Genomic DNA, 20,528 nt, shown 5'->3' with positions numbered 1-20,528 from the left:
ACAAAAAATTTTGTTAGCAATAGTCAATTTTCGATAGTGAATCTTTGCCAAAAGAATAAGAAATCATCACCAAAGAAATCATCAAGACCATTGGATTAGACGTTGCTATTTGTTTGTCTAATATTATTTATTTTCATTGTTTCCTAAGCAAAAACTAGACTTAGTAATTTAAAACACGACACGATAATACAATACTAAAATGATACAAAAATAGAATTCAAAGGTAATATGACTTAAAATTGTAGTAATAACTATATATTGATTTAACAAAACAAAAAAAAAAGATATTTTATATTTTCATTTCGATATAAATTATAAAACATAATTTTTTTATAAAATATGATACGAATAAATGAATTTTAATATTTTTTCACAATATGAAGACACAAATCGCCAAGCCTAGCAAAAACATGGTGATTTGAGGAACTAAAAAGAAAATAATGTACCTGCTTCCATGGAATATGTCTGACAGCTGCAAATGCTAGAGTAAGACCTGGGTTCATGTGTGCACCAGAGACATGGCCAACTGCATAGATCATTGCAGCTACAATAAGCCCACCGGCAATTGAAGCTCCAAGCCTTGAGATTTTGTTTTCATCAAAGGCACTAATGGCAGCTGATCCACAAGTCACAAACACTAGCAAGTAGCTTGCTATGATCTCTGCAAACACCTGTTACATATGTGCGTATAAAATTTTATCAGACAACTAATGTTGTTTATACAAAAGGAAAAGCTATAGTTTTATGTAAGATGTTGTTTTGACAGTGTTGGAAGTTGAGATACATGCGAAAATGTTTTTACCTTTCTTGGAAAATCAGGAGGGTAGTATGTTTGAAATGATTTGCAAACAAAACTAATGCCAGGCTCTTGGGGTGTTGGATTTTGATCGAATGGGGCAAGCTTATTTTGATGATCTGTTGTAGCCATTGTTGAAGGACTGAGAAGTTGAAGGATGGAGGGGAGAGGTTGAGGTTAATTCAAGAATATGCTGTTTAAAATCTGGTTTCATGAATTAGAATATACTATTTAAAGATATTTAAGTCAATTTTGAAACTACTGTGTAAATGAGACAGATTCGATCAAGTGATCAATCACACCTAAACAAAAAAAATTGACGATAACTCTTTTAATCCATGTCTAGTGGTAAGTCCACAAATTTATATATTATAATACTTGCGAATATAAAAACCTTTGCAACTATTGAATCTTTGTGATTTTTTTTTTTTTTTGCAAAATTTGGAATATTGGGATTTTAAAACTTCTGTTACATAACTTTACAAATGTTTAAATTTTCAAATTGTAAATCTTTGGATTTCAAGCTGAAATTTTGAATTTTATTTTTTTAACTCGCGATTCAATAATGGTAATTTGTTTTTAAAATCGGTTCAATCTAAATTATTTTATTTTTCGAGCCCACGGTTCAATCTGAATCACTCAATTTCGATCTCGGGTAAGTTCAAATCATTTTTTTTGACCTACGATTCAATCTCGGTCACTCGTATTATAGTTATAATACAAGAACATTTCATACAACTATATATGTATTACAGTTATAATACAAGAACATTTTTTCAAGATATGTCCATAATCTAGTTTTCAGGGTAGAGATAAAAAGGGCGTGAGGATTGCCTTTCACTTGATATTGAACAATGGATCGATAATTCAAAGATCATTGACAGGTTCTTTGTTTGGAACCTCTCCATCTTGGCTCCTCATTCGACGAAGTTGGGATGAAACTGAACGCGGAGAGATTGCGAGCACCGGCTTGCCTGCCATTCGGATCAGATTGTAAGACCATGCCCCCGTCAAGGTTCCTATCACTGGGCCAACCACATACACCCAAATTCCCTTGTACTGAGCACTAGCAAGTGCTGGTCCTATTGTCCTTGCTGGGTTCATTGATCCACCTGATATTGGTCTGAAATATACATGTATATATATATATATATATATATGCTTAGCCAACTTGTAATTAGCATTACATTTATTTTTTTGTATGTGCGCTTATGTACATATGTTATGGCCTATATGCTGGTTTTTCTTGAAGAATCAATATCAAGAGAATCTTCAAGAAACAATTTGGACAAATGAATCTGTCCGTTAATGTAAGGTTAATTGGGCATATAATGCCAGCTAAGAAAAAGGAATTGGAAGAGTTGACTCATAAATGAAGATATCTAAAGTTGCTTACCCAGCCAAGATTGAGGTTATGCAAACAGCAGAACCAACAGCTACGCCTGCTAGCGCTCCTACCTGTCAATATGGAAACATATAAAAATTGGAAAGATCCAATTAACCTCAAAAAGGACAAACTTTGAGAAGAAAATGCCATGCACCATTCTACTATATAAGTAAAATATAAATGTGTTGTGACATCAAATATATGTGTTTATCAATAACTGATTAAATCAATTGATTAATTCATTTGTTTTGATGATAAAAAGTCATAAATTAAAGTATCGATAATCCTTTGAGATGATTCTTACAGCTTTAGTATCAATTGTTACAGCTGTAGCGATAAACATCATTGAAAATGTGACAACTATTTCCATGACTAGAGCTTGAAAATTTGACCCCGAAGGTGTTGTGGTGCCAATATGTTTTATTGGATGCAATAATACACGAAGTGTGAATGATGCAGAGATTGCTCCTGTTAGTTGAGCTGCAGCATAGAATGGGACCTGCAAGAAATTAAAACCCCACAAGGTTTGATTTATTTGTTCTTAAAAGTTATTGCAATTTGACTATAATTAACCATAATTGTTACTGTCTTCGCAATTATTTAACTCATACAATATTTTGACCTTCATGCATGTTGCATTTTCCAACACTGTTTAATAAAGGTTGAAAGTGATGAAAGAACATCCATTCATAACATATTATTATTCATCCATATTTCTTTCATTATATTCCATTTTTCATTGTTTTTAGTGCTCATTTTTTTTTTTAGAAAGGGAGTACTCACCATTACGATTTGCATTATTTTTTAATTTAATATATAATTATGCTACTCAAAAGATAAGTTTGGACTGCCGACCAAAGTCTTTTATTATTTTTGAAATGAGCATATAAAAATAAATTCAAATAATTCTATATATTTTCAATATGGATATATATATATATATATATATTCCAATCATGTGGTTAGTTGAGTATCTAATTTTTAGTGCGTTAAAAATAAATGTTGAATATAGTTTATTTGCCCATGAATTATTTCATTATTCATGTATATTTACTAATTGTGGTAAAGTGAAGCTTTTATTTGAGTTCAAAACTATTAATGGTTAGTTAAGCATTGCTGCTGCAGTGAAAAAGATTTGAATTAAAAAGATATATTTAAAAAATATGATTGGAAAAATGTGATTAAAAATTTTATATGTTTGATAATATTACGAAAAAGTGTTACTAGAATTTGAAATATTTAAAAATATATACTAAATAATAAAATATTAAAAATTTAAAGATAATAATTTTTTTTATCTTAAATGTATTTTTTTTACTATAAAAACATTTTTTTAAGAGATTTTTTATTTGAGTCGGAAAACTAAACCTTTAAATTGAAAAACTATTTTTTGGTTTAATATTGCGTTTAAATTACAATAAAATTTTGTGGGCAAAAATTTATTTCAACATCAAAGTTAAAACGGTTCCAATGATTCAAAAACTGAAACCTGAGCTTGACCCCACTTTTCTATTTGCCATGTCATCATGTTAATCCAATTTCCTATAAATAAACCTAGCAACATATTATGGACTTGTCTATCACTTATAAAAAATTTTGTCGGTAAATTCTATTAGTAATGTTATTATCAATGGAAAAATTGTTATTGTTGACAAAAAAATTTCATCAATAAAAGTTAATTTTCTAATAATAAACCTTTGCCAAAAAAATAAAAATTCATCAACAAAGAAAATAACAGAAAAAAATTGAAGAACAAAATCATTGGATCAGACTCTGCAATTTTTTTTTTGTCTAATATTATTTATTTTCATAGTTTCCTAAGCAAAAACATGGTGATTTCAGGAGCTAAAAAGAAAAACATGTACCTGTTTCCATGGAATATATCTGACAGCTGCAAATGCAAGAGAAACAGCTGGGTTCATGTGTGCACCAGAGACATGGCCAACTGCATAGATCATTTGAGCTACAATAAGCCCACCAGCAATTGAAGCTCCAAGCCTTGAGATTTTGTTTTCATCAATGGAACTAATGGCAGCTGATCCACATGTCACAAACACTAGCAAGTAGGTTGCTATAATCTCTGCAAACACCTGTTACATATATACATATAAAATTTTATCAGACAATTAATGTTGTTTATACAAAAGGAAAAGCTATAGTTTGATGTAAGATGTTGTTTTAACAGGGTTGGAAGTTGAGATACATGCAAAACCGTTTTTACCTTTCTTGGAAAATCAGGAGGGTAGTACTTTTGAAATGATTTGCAAACAAAACTAATGCCTGGCTCTTGGGGTGTTGGATTTTGATCGAGTGGGGCAAGCTTATTTTGAAGATCTATTGTAGCCATTATTGAAGGACTGAGAAATTGAAGAATGGAAGCGGAAGAGTGAGGTTAATTCACTAGAAATACCAACTCAATCTCAATGTTCAAATTGCATTCTTTTATAGTTGTTGTGGCCAATGATATCTAATATGCCTGTTGGATTAAAAAAATTAGATAAAATTCAGATCTTAATTTAGTTGATTCATGCAGTTATCTTTAAGAGTGAACATCCAATAAGTTTGAAATTCAAATTTTAATATCAACAATTATTTTCATTCTTTTCAGATTGTGACTTTCTTTATTAAAAAAGTACCCATTGTCCGTGGCTCTATTAATGGTTAAGGGTCCATATTAACATACTATAGCCTGATTTACATTAAAACAAGTAAGATAGCCAAACTGGACAATGCCTACTTTCCACTTTCCACTGCACAGATTTCACTTTTAACTTTTATTTTTTTATTTATATGGCACTATGATGTTAAGTTATTAACAGGTTTGATCAGAAGGCTGCAAGGATCTCTCTTTAATCTTTCTTGCCTTCCTGTAGACAGGTTCATTGTGAAGATATTTACCATGAGTAATAAAGAAATGTTTGTAAGAAAAGTTGGGGGCTAAATGATAACATATTTTCCATTCTAAGAAACAAATCTTATGGGTCTTGGAACCTTCTCCTTAGTCTTTTTAATCTTTACATTTCCATACTTGGCAAAATTTGTAAGGTGGTGTAGGGTGGCAGAGGGTGGTAAAGTGAAAGGTAAAGGAGCAGGTTGTTGGGGCTAGTGAAGTGCAAGCCCTGTCTTTTGGAGCATTTTTGTTATCTTGTCTTTTTTTATTTTTTGATCTTTTAGTTTTTAATTAATTTAATTAATTCCAAAAAATAAAAATGAAATTGAGAATTAAAAATTAATCTAGGCCTAAAATTGGAGCTTGAGGCTCAAAAAATTGATTTGTGCTCCAGTTGGGCCTTTAAGTCTAAGTGATTGAATTTTGACCCAAGATTGAATCAAAATGGACTTTAGGATTTGCGCTTTAAATGGGACTAGATTTTAATTCATATAAAATAATTCAAAAACAATTAATCAGAGGCAAGCCTGAAACACATTAATTCAATTATCGCGCTTACATTAGTCCAAATTAAATTATTTGAATCAAACGTAAAAATCAAACGAAAGTCGAATCAATCTAGATAAAATTAGGTGTCTATAGCTGCCTCTCTTTGCACATTATTGAAAATTAAAAATAGGATAAAGACATAGATAACAATTTTATTCAGAGTAATGATGCCAAAGTTTTCAAAAGTTTTTTTTTTCTTTTTTGGTTTTTCTTGATTTGTTTTTTTTATTTTTTATTTTTTGATTTTGTGATTTTGAGTTTTTTAATCAATTAATTTAATCACTTGAAAACAAAAAAACTCAACAACTTTTGAAAATAAAACAAGAGATCATGTTTGGAGGTTTCACGAATCTCAAAACTAAAATAGATTTAACTCAGAAGACTTACGAATTCTATTTGGAGGACTTAGAGACTATGATCAAAGGTTTTAGATATTATGCCTAGAGGTCTTACAAATCTTAACATTTTTGAAATCTCTTTTGATCAGAGGCCTTGAAACTTTACAAATTTAAAATGTTTTGCTTGAAGGTCTTAGAGATTATGTCCGAAGATCTTAAAGATTATGCCCGAAGGTCTTAAAGATTATGTCTAAAGGTCTTAGAGATCTTGTTGTGTATGAAAGCTCATTTGATTAGAAGCCTTGAAACTTTAAAATTTTAAAATATTTTGCTTGGAGGTCTTAGAGATCTTGTCATGTATGAAGGCTTCTTTTATTAGAGATCTTGAAACTTTAAAGATTTAAAATGTTTTGCTCGGAGGTCTTAAAGAACTTGTCATGTATGAAAGCTCCTCTAATTTAAGGCCTCGAAACTTTAAAAATTTAAAATGTTTTATCTAGAGGTCTTAAAGATTATGCTTAAGGATCTTAAAGATTATGCCCATAAGTATTAGAGATTATGTTCAAAAATCTTAAAGATTATGCCCGAAAGTCTTAGAGATTATGCTTGGAGGTCTTAAAAATCTTGTTATGTATGAAAACTCCTTTGATTAGAGGCTTTGAAAGTTTAAAAAAATTTAAACATTTTGCCCAAAGGTCTTATGAATCATTTAAATGTTTGCTTTGAGGTCTTAGAAATTATGAAAAAAATTTTGAGGCTTTGTTTAGAGGTCTTTGAAATCATTCAAAAATTTAAAATTTTGCTTAAAGGTATTTGGAAATCATTAAGAAATCATAGATTTTGCTTGGAAAACTTACAAATTATTTTCTAAAAATTTGTTTGTAAAAAAAGAAGACATTCAAAATTTATGATTTCTCTAACTTTGGATATCACCACCAAGTAATTTTGTAGAAAATTTGATCACAACATTTTTCTTAACTGGTGCCCATTTCATTAAAATTCGAGTGCCAATTAAAGTAGACTTAAATTTTGTCAATGTCAACCTAATCTGGGTTTAAGGTGCAAGTCAATTTGGGCTTAAATTGCTAACTAATCTAGGCTTAGTTTGATTTGAGTATCAGCTAAACTGGGCTTAAAGTGCCAGCTAAACTATGTTTAAAATGTCAACTGTGCCAACTAATCTGAGTTTAGTTTGATTAGGATGCTAACTAAACTAGGCTTGTGTGCCTATTGGTCTTAGCTCTTAGCTAAAGTGCAAGCTAATTTGGCTTGGGTACAAGCTAATCTAGGCTTGGGTGCCAACTAATTTGGGCTTAATTTGATCTGAGTGGCAGCTAGACTAGGCTTAAGTCTTATTTTGTGTCATATCTCATCTTTTTTCATTCATTTTTTCAACAACCCCTTTGCTTTTTATAGATAATTTTTCTTTCAACTTTTCAAACCTTTTTTACTTTTTGGTCTTTTATCAAACTATTTTCTTTTTTTCTTATTTCTTTCTCATCTCTTACATGATAGACTTTCTTTTTTCTTTTTGCCTTGTTTTTTTGCTAATTTTCCATTATTTTTCTCTTTCTTTTTTGTTTTTCACTTTTTTTTTACTACTTAAAATGTCTCTGTTTCCTTTCTTTTCCTTTTTTCTAATATTTAGAAAGTTGACAAACACAATCATGATACAAATGTCTATTTTCATCAAATAATGCTAATGTGAATGTTTATGCAAATGCAAGAATGCAAATGCTTGATGCAAATACATGTGACTTTTTTCATAATACAGATGCCAATGTTCCTTTCATGTAAATGCCCTTACAAATACTTTTTCTATGATGCAATGAAGCATATACGAATGTCTTGGTTATGATGTAGATAATGTAAATGCAAATGTCTTTCTCATGATACAAATGTGAATGCAAATGTTTTTCTCATGATGCACATGGAAGTGCGAATGCAAGTGATAATACAACTATTACATGCAAGTGTGAATGCAAGTGATAATACAACTTCAGTATAATTTTTATTTTCCAATCCTACTTCTTTATACTATTACATACAATTATATATGTATTACAGTTATAATACAACAACATTTTTTTCAAGATTTGTCCACAATTTAGTTTTCAGGGTAGAGAAAAAAATAGTGTGAGGATTGCCATGCCCTTGATATCGAACAATAGATCGATAATTCAAATATCATTGACAGGTTCTTCGTTTGGAACCTCTCCATCTTGGCTTCTCATTCGACAAAGTTTGAATGAAAATGAACATGGAGAGATTTTATGCAATGGTTTGTCTGTCATCGGATCGGATTGTAAGACCATGCCCCCGTCAAGGTTCCAATCACTGGTCCAACCACATACACCCAAATTTCCTTGTTTTGAGCACTAGCAAGCGCTGGTCTTATGGTCCTTCCTGGGTTCATTGATCCACCTGATATGGGTCTGAAGTATATATATATATATATATATATATATATATATATATTTATTTATATGCTTAGACAACTTGTAATTAGCATTACATTTTTTTTTTTTGTATGTGTGCTTATGTACATATGTTGTGGCCTAGATGCTGGTTTTTCTTGAAGAATGAATATCAAGAGAATCTTCAAGAAACAATTCGGACAAATGAATCTGTCCGTTAATGTAAGATTAATTGGGCATATAATGGCAACTAAGACAAAGGAATTGGAAGAGTTGACTCATGAAGATTTCAAAAGTTGCTTACCCAGCCAAGATCGAAGTTATGCAAACAACAGAACCAGCAGCTATGCCTGCTAGCTTTCCTACCTGTCAATATGGAAACATATAAAAACTGGAAAGATCCAATTATACCTCAAAAAGGACAAAACTTTGAGAAGAAAATGCCATGCACCATTCTACCATATAAGTACAATATAAGTGTGTTGTGACATCAAATATATGTGTGTATCAATAAGTGATTGAATCAATTAATTAATTTAATTGTTTTGATGATAAAAAGTCATGAATTAAAGTCTCGATAATCCTTTGAGATTATTCTTACAGCTTTAGTATCAATTGTCACAGCTGATGCGATAAACATCATTGAAAATGTGACAACTATTTCCATGACTAGAGCTTGAAAATTTGACCCCGAAGCTGATGTGGTGCCAACGTGTTTTATTGGATGCAATAATACGCGAAGTGCAAATGATGCAAAGATTGCTCCTATTAGTTGAGCTGCAGCATAGAATGGGACCTGCAAGAAATTAAAACCCCACAAGGTTTGATTTATTTGTTCTTAAAAATTATTGCAATTGGAATACAATTAACCATAATTGTTACTGTCTTCACAATTATTTAACTCATACAATATTTTGACCTTCATGCATGTTGCATTTTCCAATACTGTTTAATAAAGAAAAATAAAGGTTGAAAGTGATGAAAGAACATGCATTCATAACACATTATTATTCATCCAATTTTCTTTCATTTTATTATATTTTTCATTGTATTTAGTGCATTTTGTTTGAGAAAGGGAGTACTCACCATTACGATTTGCATTATTTTTTAATTTAACATATAATTATGCTATTCAAAAGATAAGTATGGACTGCCGACCAGAGTCTTTTAATATTTTTGAAATGAGCATATAAAAATAAATTCAAATAATTCTATATATTTTCACTCATGTGGTTACTTGAGTAATTAATTTTTAGTGCATTAAAAACAAATGTTGAATGTAGTTTATTTGCCCATGAATTATTCCATTATTCATTTATATGTACTAATTGTGGTTAAGTGAAGCTTTTATTTGAGTTCAAAACTATTAATGGATAGTTAAGCGTTGTTGCTGCAGTGAAAAAGATTTGAATTAAACAATACATTTAAAAAATATGATAAAAAAAGTGTGATTAGAAATTTTAAATGTTTGATAATATTATAAAAAATGATATTAGTAATTAAAATATTTAAAATATATACAAAATAACAAAATTTTAAAATTTTAAAGATAATAAAATAATATTTTTATCTTAAATGTATTTTTTTTACTATAAAATCATTTTTTTGAAGAGTTTTTTATTTGAGTTCGAAAATTAAACTTTTAAACTAAAAAAATTATTATTATTTTGTTTAATATTGTGTTTAAATTAAAATAAATTTTTGAATACAAAAATTTATTTTAATGTCAAAATTAAAATAGTTCCAATAATCCAAAAACTGTATCCTGGGCTCAACCCCACTTATTTATTTGCCATCTCATTATGTCAATCCAATTTGTTTTAGGTGAAACCTAAAAATATATTATTGACTTATCTATTACTTATAAAATTTTTTGTCGGTAAATTCTATTAGTAATGTTATTATCAATGGAAAACATATTACTATTAACAAAAACTTTTGTTAGCAATAGTCAATTTTCGATAGTGAATTTTTGCCAAAAGAATAAGAAATCATCACCAAAGAAAATAATAGAAAAAAAATGGAAGATCAAGATCATTGGATCAGACTTTGCTATTTTTTTGTCTAATATTATTTATTTTCATTGTTTCCTAAGCAAAAATTAGACCTGACAATTTAAAAAACGGTACAGTAATACAACACTAATACGATACAAAAATAGAACATGGAGGTAACATGGCTTAAAATTGTAGTAATAACTATATATTGATTTAATAAAACAAAAAAATTTATATTTTATATTTTCGTGTTGACATAAATTACAAAACATAATTTTCATATAAAATACGATATGAATAAATGAATTTTAATATTTTTACATGATAGAAATATACGAATCGTCGAGCCTAGCAAAAACATGGTGATTTTAGGAACTAAAAAGAAAAATTTACCTATTTCCATGGAAAATGTTTGATAGCTGCAAATGCTAGAGTAACAGCGGGGTTCATGTGTGCACTAGAGACATGGCCAATTGCATAGATCATTGCAGCTACAATAAGCCCACTGGCAATTGAAGCTCTAAGCCTTGAGATTTTGTTTTCATCAATGGCACTAATGGCAGCTGATCCACAAGTCACAAACACTAGCAAGTAGGTTGCTATGATCTCTGCAAACACCTGTTACATATGTACATATAAAATTTTATCAGACAACTAATGTTGTTTATACAAAGGATAAGCTATAGTTTGATGTAAGATGTTGTTTTAATAGGGTTGGAAGTTGAGATACATGCAAAACTTTTTTACCTTTCTTGGAAAATCAGGCAGGTAGCATGTTTAAAATGATTTGCAAACAAAACTAATGCCTGGCTCTTAGGGTGTTGGGTTTTGATCGAATGGGGCAAACTTATTTTGATGATCTATTGTAGCCATTGTTGAAGGATTGAGAAATTGAAGGATGGAAAAGAGAGAGAGGTTAATTCAAGAATATACTATTTAAATTTTGGTTTTATAGATCAGAATATACTATTTAAAAATACTTAAGTCAATCTTAGGATTACTCTTTAAATGTGATAGATTCGATCAAGTGGTCAATCATACCTAAACAAAAAAGATTGGTGGTAACTCTTTTAATCGATGTCTAGTAGTAGGTCCACAAATCTATATGTTATGACACTTGTGAATATAAAAACCTTTGCAAATCTTGAATCTTTGTGATTTTTTTTTTTTTTTTGTGAAACTTGGAATATTGGGATCTTTAAACTTTTGTTATGGAACCTTATAAATATTTGAATTTCCAAATTGTAAATCTTTGGATTTCAAGATGAAATTTTGAATTTTATTTTTCTAACTCATGATTCAATCTTGGTCAATCATTTTCAATATTGGCTAAGTCCAGATCATTTTATTTTTCAAACCCACGGTTCAATCCCAATCGCTCGGTTTCAATCTCGGGTTAGTCTAGATAATTTTATTTTTTTAACCTACGATTCAATCTTAGTCACTCGTTTTGATCTTAACTCAATCTAGATCATTTTATTTTTTGGACCTACGATTCAATTCCAATCACCCTTTTTAATCTTGATTCATTCTAGATCATTTTATTTTTTAGACCTAGAGTTTATTTCCAGTCGCTCAATTTTGATCTCAGCTCGATCCAAATCATTTTATTATTCTGACTTGCAGTTTAGTTTCAGTCATCCATTCTAATCTTAGCTCAATCTAAATCATTTTAATTTCTTGTTTCGCAATTCAATCTCAATCATTTTCCTATTTTGTTATTCTTCGATGAGTTTCGACTTCGACTCAATTTAGTCATTTTCACATTTTTATTTTGACTTCAACTTTAAAACTCGAACAAAATAGATATCTTTTGTTTTTGCACAATTTCAATTTCACAGAAACTATGCAAAGAGGGGCAACAGTAGACATCCCATTTTATTTGAGATTTTTTTAAGACAAAAAACTAAGCTTCGGGCCCAATATGAAAATTTTAAATTTAATCTGATTTGATTTGATTTTACTTGTTTAAAAAAAAAAAGTCAAAAGAGAAAGAGAGAAATCAGAAAATGAGTAATTTTAGCCTGATTCATGCAAATCCTATAAAAAGAGAAACTTAAAATCAAGTCGTAGATTACAAAATCACAATAAAATTATAATCAAATCAAATCACATGCAATCCCAATCCTAGATTCGATTTACTTGCTAGAATAAATAAGGATTGAATCCTTATAAAACAGTATTCAAGCACACATACATAAAGGGGGCTAATGAATCAAAATTGTTAAAAAAGTTTTTCTAGGCTTTTGAGAGTTTTTTTGGGGAAAAAAAAGAAAAATTCTAGGGATCTTAGTTTTTCGTTTTTGGGAGGAATCATTTAAGCATATTTTAAGATTTTTTTTGTTTTGTGATTTTATTTCATTTTGAATTTGATTTGATTTTTGGATTTCTTGAATTTAGGTTTTAATTTCTGAGTTTGATACCATATTTTATTGAGTTTATGAGATTTTTGCTAAAGTTTTTTTGTTGCTGTTTGATTTTGAGATTTTCTATTAGGTTTTCAAGAATCTGAAAGCTTTTTTGGGTTTAGGATGAACTTTTCGATTGAAGTGTGAAATTTTTGCTTGAACTCAATGACCCACATGAAGATCCACGCTTTAAGCTTGACTCGATCGCAAGTTTTCTTTTTTTTTTTTTTTCTTTCATCCTATTTTCTATTTTGATTTTATTTTACTTTTTCCATTTTTATTTTATTTTTAGATTTATTTTATTTTTACTTATTATTATTATTATTATTATTTTCATCTTTAATTATTATTTTATTTTACTTCTTTATTTTATTTTCATTTTTTTATTTTTACTTATTATTATTATTTTCATCTTTAATTATTATTTTATTTTACTTTTTCTATTTTATTTTCATTTTATTTTTAGATTTTTTATTTTTACTTATTATTATTTTCTTCTTTAATTATTATTTTACTCATTACTTTAAATTGAAATTTTTATTATTTATTTTATTAAAATACCTTTATGAATTTTATTAAATTTAAGTAATTTATTTATTTAAAAATAATAATAAAAAAATATTTCTAAAATAAATTCATGAATCTTACCAAACTATTGGAGGATTTTTCATGAATTTAAATTTTTTTATGAATTCTACTAAACTATTGAAGAATCTCATAAATCAATTTTATAAAAAATATTACTAATAAAATATTTTTTTGATCATACCAAATTATTGGAGGATTTGCATTTTAAATTAAGTCTTACCAAACTATTAAAAGATTTAATATATTTTCTAAAAATAAATTTACATAGAAATCTCATGAAACTATTGGGAGATCTACATCAAAGTAAATCTTACCAAACTAGTAAAAGATTTTACTAATTATTTTTTTGAATAAAAATATATTAATGAACCTGACGACGGAGCCTCTTTAGAGTGAGATACTAGTCTCCTTAAATATTCTTGGGGTGAAGAAATTATCTTAAATTGCTACCAAACTATTAGAGAAAATTTAGAATTAGTTTCCAATAATTAAACAATTTGGTAAAATTATAAGAATATTTTAAGGCTTGAATAATTTAAAATCAAATAATACCATTCTTTGGATGGGCGCTGTGAGGGTACTGTAACCTTCTTCACGTGTAACCGCATTCCCGGATCTAAAATCTGATTTTGTGAACTGAAATTTGCTATTTAAAGATACTTAAGTCAATCTTAGACTCTTCTTTAAATAGAATAGATTCTATCAGGTGACCAATCACACCTAAACGAAAAAGATTGGTGATGATTCGTTTAATTCATATTTAATAGTAGGTCAACGGATTTATACGTTGTGACATAATGTTCACAAATAAGTTTATTTAATATAATTGAAAGAAAATGAATCGAACGTGAACAATTTATTATTTAAACGAACAAATATGGATGAACAAAACAATTTTCTTAGCTAACATGAACTGAACATGAATACCTTTAAAAATAAACAAATAAACCACACACAAACATTTATTCGTTCATGTTCGGTTCCGACCCTACCTTTAAATGTGTTTAATCCTGCAATCGCAGTCCCCGTGCATGAGTTAGTGACATTGGTAAATAGCATGGTATAATCGATCCTTATCAAGTAAGGGCCTGTAACTTTCTTCACTGCCAATAGAGAATTCAATTCTAAAAGCAACCTCCGAATGCCTCGTGCCCAAGCAATTTTCAAACCCAAACCATAGTTCCAATACCCCTCTCAGTCCCGAGCAATGCCTCCTATAGCAAGTTCCCCAGGATTAGATAAAGTTGAGTCATCAGCATTCACCTTCATAAACTCCGCAGGAGGAGGTTGCCAAGCAATAAACCGAACTTGCATTATAGAAGTAAGCCGTCTAGTGTCCCTAAAATGCAAATAATCTCTAGTACTAGCCACTATAATGTTAGAAGAACGATTCGACCAGCTATAATTTTCCTCAAACACATTTATTTCTCCATTCCACACTTGCTTTTTTAATTAAAGGGAGCTATAATCTTTCTTTGTTTCTCTTTTTGTTTGTCGTTCTGAAAACAGATTTTGATTTGCTGATTCTTTGTTTATGCTTTCTCTTTTTTTTTTTTTTGAATGTTGAACTTTTGGCATATCCAACGATGGATTACTTTCTTTATTTTTTCCAAAGTGCATTTTGGCATACAGGGAATTTGGTTTCAAGTTGCTGTAGCTGTAGCAGGCTATTCTTCTTTCTTCAGCATAATTTTATTTTCCAATTCTACTTCTATATACTATTACATACAACTATATATGTATTACAGTTATAATACAAGAACATTTTTTCAAGATATGTCCATAATCTAGATTTCAGGATAGCGATAAGACGGGTGTGAGGATTGCCTTGCCCTTGATATTGAACATGAATCGATAATTCAAAGATCATTGACAGGTTCTTCGTTTGGAACCTCTCCATCTTGGCTTCTCATTCGAAGAAGTTTGAAAGAAAATGAACGCGGAGAGATTGCATGCACCGGCTTATCTGTCATTCGGATCAGATTGTAAGACCATGCCCCCGTCAAGGTTCCTATCACTGGTCCAACCACATACACCCAAATTCCCTTGTACTGAGCACTAGCAAGTGCTGGTCCTATGGTCCTTGCTGGGTTCATTGATCCACCTGATATTGGTCTGAAAAATATATATATATATATATGTATAAATAAATGCTTAGACAACTTGTAATTAGCACTACATTTTTTTTATGTGTGCTTATGTACATATGTTGTGGCCTAGATGCTGGTTTTCTATTTTTGTCATCTTTTGAAGAATCAATTTCAAGAGAATCTTCAAGAAACAATTTGGACAAATGAATCTGTCCATTAATGAAGGTTCATTGGCCATATAATAAGGTTAATTGGGCATATAATGCCAGCTAAGAAAAAGGAATTGGAAGAGTTGACTCATAAATGAAGATTTCTAAAGTTGCTTACCCAGCCAAGATTGAAGTTATGCAAACAGCAGAACCAACAGCTATGCCTGCTAGCTCTCCTATCCGTCAATATGGAAACATATAAAAACTGGAAAGATCCAATTATACCTCAGAAAGGACAAAACTTTGAGAAGAAAATGTCATGTACCATTCTACTATATAAGTACAATATAAGTATGTTATGACATTAAATATTTGTGTGTATCAATAACTGATTGATTCAATTGATTAATTCATTTGTCTTGATGATAAGAAGTCATGAGTTAGAGCATTGATAATCCTTTGAGATGATTCTTACCGCTTCAGTATCAATCGTCACAGCTGATGCGATAAACATCATTGAAAATGTGACAACTATTTCCATGACTAGAGCTTGAAAATTTGACCCCGAAGGTTATATGGTGCCAATATGTTTTATTGGTTGCAATGATACGCGAAGTGCGAATGATGCAAAGATTGCTCCTATTAGTTGAGCTGCAGCATAGAATGGGACCTACAAGAAATTAAAACCCCAGAAGGTTTGATTTATTTGTTCTTAAAAATGATTGCAATTGGAATATAATTAACCATAATTGTTACTGTCTTCACAATTATTTAACTCATACAATATTTTGACCTTCATGCATGTTGCATTTTCCAATACTGTTTAATAAAGAAAAATAAAGGTTGAAAGTGATGAAAGTGATGAAAGTGATGAAAGAACTTCCATTCATAACATATTATTATTCATCCATTTTTCTTTCAGTTTATTCTATTTTTCATTGTTTTTAGTGCATTTTGTTTATTCTATTTATGGTTTGCATTATTTTTTAATTTAACATATAATTATGCTACTCAAAAGATAAGTATGGACTGCCGACCAGAGTATTTTAATATTTTTGAAATGAGCATATAAAAATAAATTCAAATAATTCTATTTGTTTTCAATATGGATACATATATTCCAATCATGTGGTTAGTTGAGTATTTAATTTTTAGTGGATTAAAAATAAATGTTGAATATAGTTTATTTGCCCATGAATTATTCCATTATTCATTTAGATGTATTAATTGTGGTTAAGTGAAGCTTTTATTTGAGTTCAAAACTATTAATGGATAGTTAAGCGTTGCTGCTGCAGTGAAAAAGATCTGAATTAAAAAAAATACATTTGAAAATATGATAAAAAAGTGTGATTAGAGATTTTAAATGTTTGATAACATTATAAAAAAGTGATATTAATAATTAAAATATTTAAAATATATACAAAATAATAAAATTTTTAAATTTTAAAGATAATAAAATAATGTTTTTATCCTAAATGTATTTTTTTTAGTATAAAATCATTTTTTTGAAGAGTTCATTTTTTTTTTTTGAGTTGAAAAATTAAAATTTTAAACTAAAAAATTATTTTTTTTGTTTAATTTTGTGTTTAAATTAAAATAAATTTTTGAACACCAAAATTTATTTTAATGTCAAAGTTAAAATGGTTTCAATAATCCAAAAACTATAACTTGGGCCCGACCCCACTTATTTATTTGCCATGTCATCATGTCAATCCAATTTGTTTTAGGTGAAACCTAAAATTATATTATCAACTTATCTATTACTTATAAATTTTTTTGTCGGTAAATTTTATTAGTAATGTTGTTATCAATGGAAAACATATTATTATTGACAAAAATTTTTGTTAGCAATAGTCAATTTTCTGTAGTGAATCTTTGCCAAAAGAATAAGAAATCATCACCAAAGAAAATAACAGAAAAAAATTGAAGATCAAGATCATTGGATCAGACTGTGATTTTTTTTTGTCTAATATTATTTATTTTCATTGTTTCCAAAGCAAAAATTAGAGTTGGTAATTTAAAATACGATACAATAATATAACATTAATATGATACAAAAATAAAACACAAAAATAGTACGGTTTAAAATTATAGTAATAATTATATATGAATTTAGCAAAACAAAAAAATTATATTTTATATTTTCGTATCCATACAAATTACAAAATATAATTTTTATATAAAACACGATACGAATAAATAAATAAATTTTAATATTTTATATGATACGAATAGCCAAGCCTAGCAAAAACAAGGTGATTTCAGGAACTAAAAAGAAAATAATGTACCTGTTTCCGTGGAAAATGTCTGACAGCTGCAAATGCTGGAGTAACAGCTGGGTTCATGTGTGCACCAGAGACATGGCCAACTGCATAGATCATTGCAGCTACAATAAGCCCACCAGCAATTGAAGCTCCAAGCCTTGAGATTTTGTTTTCATCAATGGAACTAATGGCTGCTGATCCACATGTCACAAACACTAGCAAGTAGGTTGCTATGATCTCTGCAAACACCTGTTACATATGTACATATAAAATTTTATCGGACAACTAATGTTGTTTATACAAAAAGGAAAAGCTATAGTTTTATGTAAGATGTTGTTTTGACAGGGTTGGAAGTTGAGATACATGCAAAACTGTTTTTACCTTTCTTGGAATATCAGGAGGGTAGTATTTTTGAAATGATTTGCAAACAAAACTAATGCCAGGCTCTTGGGGTGTTGGATTTTGATCGAATGGGGCAAGCTTAATTTGATGATCTCTTGTAGCCATTGTTGAAGAACTGAGAAGTTGAAGGATGGAACGGAGAGAGTGAGGTTAATTAAAGAGAAATACCAACTCAAACTCAATGCTCAAATTACATTCTTTTATATTTTTTGTGGCCAAATGATATCTAATCTTTCTGTTGGGTTAAAATTATTAGATAAAATTCAGATATTAATTCAATCGAATTATGCAGTTATTTTTAAAAGCAAACATCTAATAAGATTAAAATTTTAATTTTAATACCTACAATTACTTTCATTCTTCCCGGCTACAAACTTTTTTTAAAAAAAAAGTTTCCTATTGTCCGTGGTTCTATTAATGGTTAAGGGTCCATATTAGCATAATATAGCCAGATTTACATTAAAATAAGCATAGATAGCCAAGTTGGACAATGCCTACTTTCCACTATACAGATTTCACTTTTAACTATTTTTTATTTATATGGCAATATGATGTTAAGTTATTGACAGGTATGATCAGAAGGCTACTAGGATCTCTCTTTCATCTTTCTTGCCTTCCTGCAGAAAGGTTCATTGTGAAGATATTTATCAAGAGTAATAAAGAAATGTTTGCAAGAAAAGTTGGGGGCTAAATGATAACATCTTTTCCATACTAAAAAAAAAAAAAATCAATAAGCTATAAATTTGTAAATGATAAACTATATGTGTTTCCTAAGTAATATTAACTAGTTATAAGCGTTGTTTAAAGTGATAATCATAGAAGGAATTTTAAAATAATTTTAAAGAACAAAATAAATTTAACTTTTGATTAATCAAATGAATCTTTTTCATTTTTAAGGTGAAAATTTTTATTTTGTTCTTAATTTTTTTTTTTTATATTTGAGGATATCAAAGTTTATAAATATCATTATTATTATTATTATTATTATTTATATTTAATAAAAAAGTATAATAAATTATATTTAATTTAATTTAATTTAATTTAAGTATAATAATTTATTAATTTATAATTTTTTATAATTTCATTTTTTATTATAATTTCTATTTTATCATTTTCTTTTCATTTGTCATTGAAATTCTATTTATTTCATTCAAGTTATAGATTACAGAAGTTTGGCTAAACCCCTCTATTTTTTTTTTATTTTCATTTTGACAACTTGTACTTCTATATTATTTTATTGAATTTGAATGTATCTCAAAATTTGAAGAATTCGTGAAAAATGTCATTTTTTGATCCAGAATGGATAGATTGAAAAAGTAAGAAAATTAAGGATACCCATTAGAAAAACTAATCTAATCCATAAAGATGTACTGGAAAATACATTATTTTTGTTGCTCAACTAACCATCAAGAGAAGCAAATACAACATGTACACTAATAAGTAGGATTGATGAATTAGCAATTAATACAAAAATAGCCAATTGGAAAGGAATAGTCATGTTTCTAATACTCCAAGCGACCAACAAAAGAATTATACCATTTGATCCCTCTATTACATCAACAAAAAAAAAAAATTAATAAAATGTGAGATAGAGTAGAGAGATTTTATCATGAATTGATTGATTCTATATGACTTATTCCAATCCTTTACAGCTTTTATTCGAACATGGGGTCAAGGGTGATTTTTTTATTTCACGTTCACAATAAACATGTTAGATCATGCATTTTATATACCTATATATACAGATAAATAGATCAACCTATAAGTTCACATACAATATTTTTTTATACATCGTGATGGTATCAACTCATATGGCCTTGTTCAATTCGGTGGAATAAGAATAAAATAGAAATTAGCTTTTGGAGAGATGACTGAGTGGTAGATAGCTTTGGTATTGAAAACCAGTTAAGTTTGAAATAAAGAACTATCGAGGGTTCGAATCCTTCTCTCTCCTTTTGCTCGATCAATAGATTTTTTTTTATTGCTCTTTCTTGACTTCTTAATTAAGAATCTTAATATTAATAAAAGGTAATAGCTCGGTTGAGTGGTATGGTCGAGTCAGAAAAAAATATTTTAGATATAAAATGAGTTGAAAAAAAAGAAAAAAAAAAACTTGTTAAATATTACTTGATTCCTTCAATAAATATAGTATAATCAAATCAATTCCTACTTCAAGCATTGAATTTCCTATCTCAGTTAAGAGAAGTCATAAAAAGAACATGTTCTAAACCACAATAAATTCCATCACTACTA

At 28.8% G+C, this 20,528-nt stretch overlaps 2 protein-coding genes and 2 pseudogenes across 2 annotated transcripts in view; all 4 read right to left on the bottom strand.

Moving 5' to 3' along the window:
• Window positions 1-1,098, bottom strand: part of LOC111292603 (aquaporin NIP2-1-like) — a 36,729-nt gene extending 35,631 nt beyond the window's left edge. Inside the window, exons 1-2 of the mRNA XM_022885046.2 lie at window positions 803-1,098; window positions 447-671 (exon numbers count right to left, since the gene is read on the bottom strand). Of these exons, the coding sequence (XP_022740781.1) occupies window positions 447-671; window positions 803-928 (351 nt within the window). The 5' untranslated portion in view covers window positions 929-1,098. The remainder of the gene's footprint in view (window positions 1-446; window positions 672-802) is intronic.
• A 324-nt stretch (window positions 1,099-1,422) lies between these two features.
• LOC111292699 (aquaporin NIP2-1-like) lies at window positions 1,423-4,748 on the bottom strand. The gene is made up of 5 exons (XM_022885208.2): window positions 4,405-4,748; window positions 4,049-4,273; window positions 2,488-2,682; window positions 2,193-2,254; window positions 1,423-1,919 (listed from the first exon to the last, which is right to left on the bottom strand). Exons 1-5 carry the CDS (start codon window positions 4,528-4,530, stop codon window positions 1,664-1,666), a joined length of 864 nt encoding a protein of 287 aa, XP_022740943.1. The 5' UTR covers window positions 4,531-4,748; the 3' UTR covers window positions 1,423-1,663.
• A 3,392-nt stretch (window positions 4,749-8,140) lies between these two features.
• LOC111292981 (aquaporin NIP2-1-like) lies at window positions 8,141-11,145 on the bottom strand (annotated as a pseudogene).
• A 4,084-nt stretch (window positions 11,146-15,229) lies between these two features.
• Window positions 15,230-18,452, bottom strand: LOC111292846 (aquaporin NIP2-1-like; annotated as a pseudogene).
• Between the last annotated feature and the right edge of the window lie 2,076 nt (window positions 18,453-20,528).

This window comes from Durio zibethinus, chromosome 10 (assembly GCF_047325235.1).
Source record: "Durio zibethinus cultivar Kanyao isolate XHJ-2024 chromosome 10, ASM4732523v1, whole genome shotgun sequence".
NCBI classification, from domain to species: Eukaryota; Viridiplantae; Streptophyta; class Magnoliopsida; order Malvales; family Malvaceae; genus Durio; species Durio zibethinus.
Note: the sequence above shows the minus strand (reverse complement) of the source record. Positions and strands in the feature narration are given on the sequence as shown.

What these genes read in the sequence shown, in the direction of transcription:
- LOC111292699 (XM_022885208.2), bottom strand. Translation starts at nt 4,530, where the DNA reads ATGGCTACAATAGATCTTCAAAATAAGCTTGCCCCACTCGATCAAAAT. An exon ending in CTCCTGATTTTCCAAGAAAG is followed by an intron (nt 4,274 to 4,404) that starts GTAAAAACGGTT and finishes TATATGTAACAG; the next exon opens with GTGTTTGCAGAGATTATAGC. An exon ending in ATAACCTCAATCTTGGCTGG is followed by an intron (nt 1,920 to 2,192) that starts GTAAGCAACTTT and finishes TGTATATTTCAG; the next exon opens with ACCAATATCAGGTGGATCAA.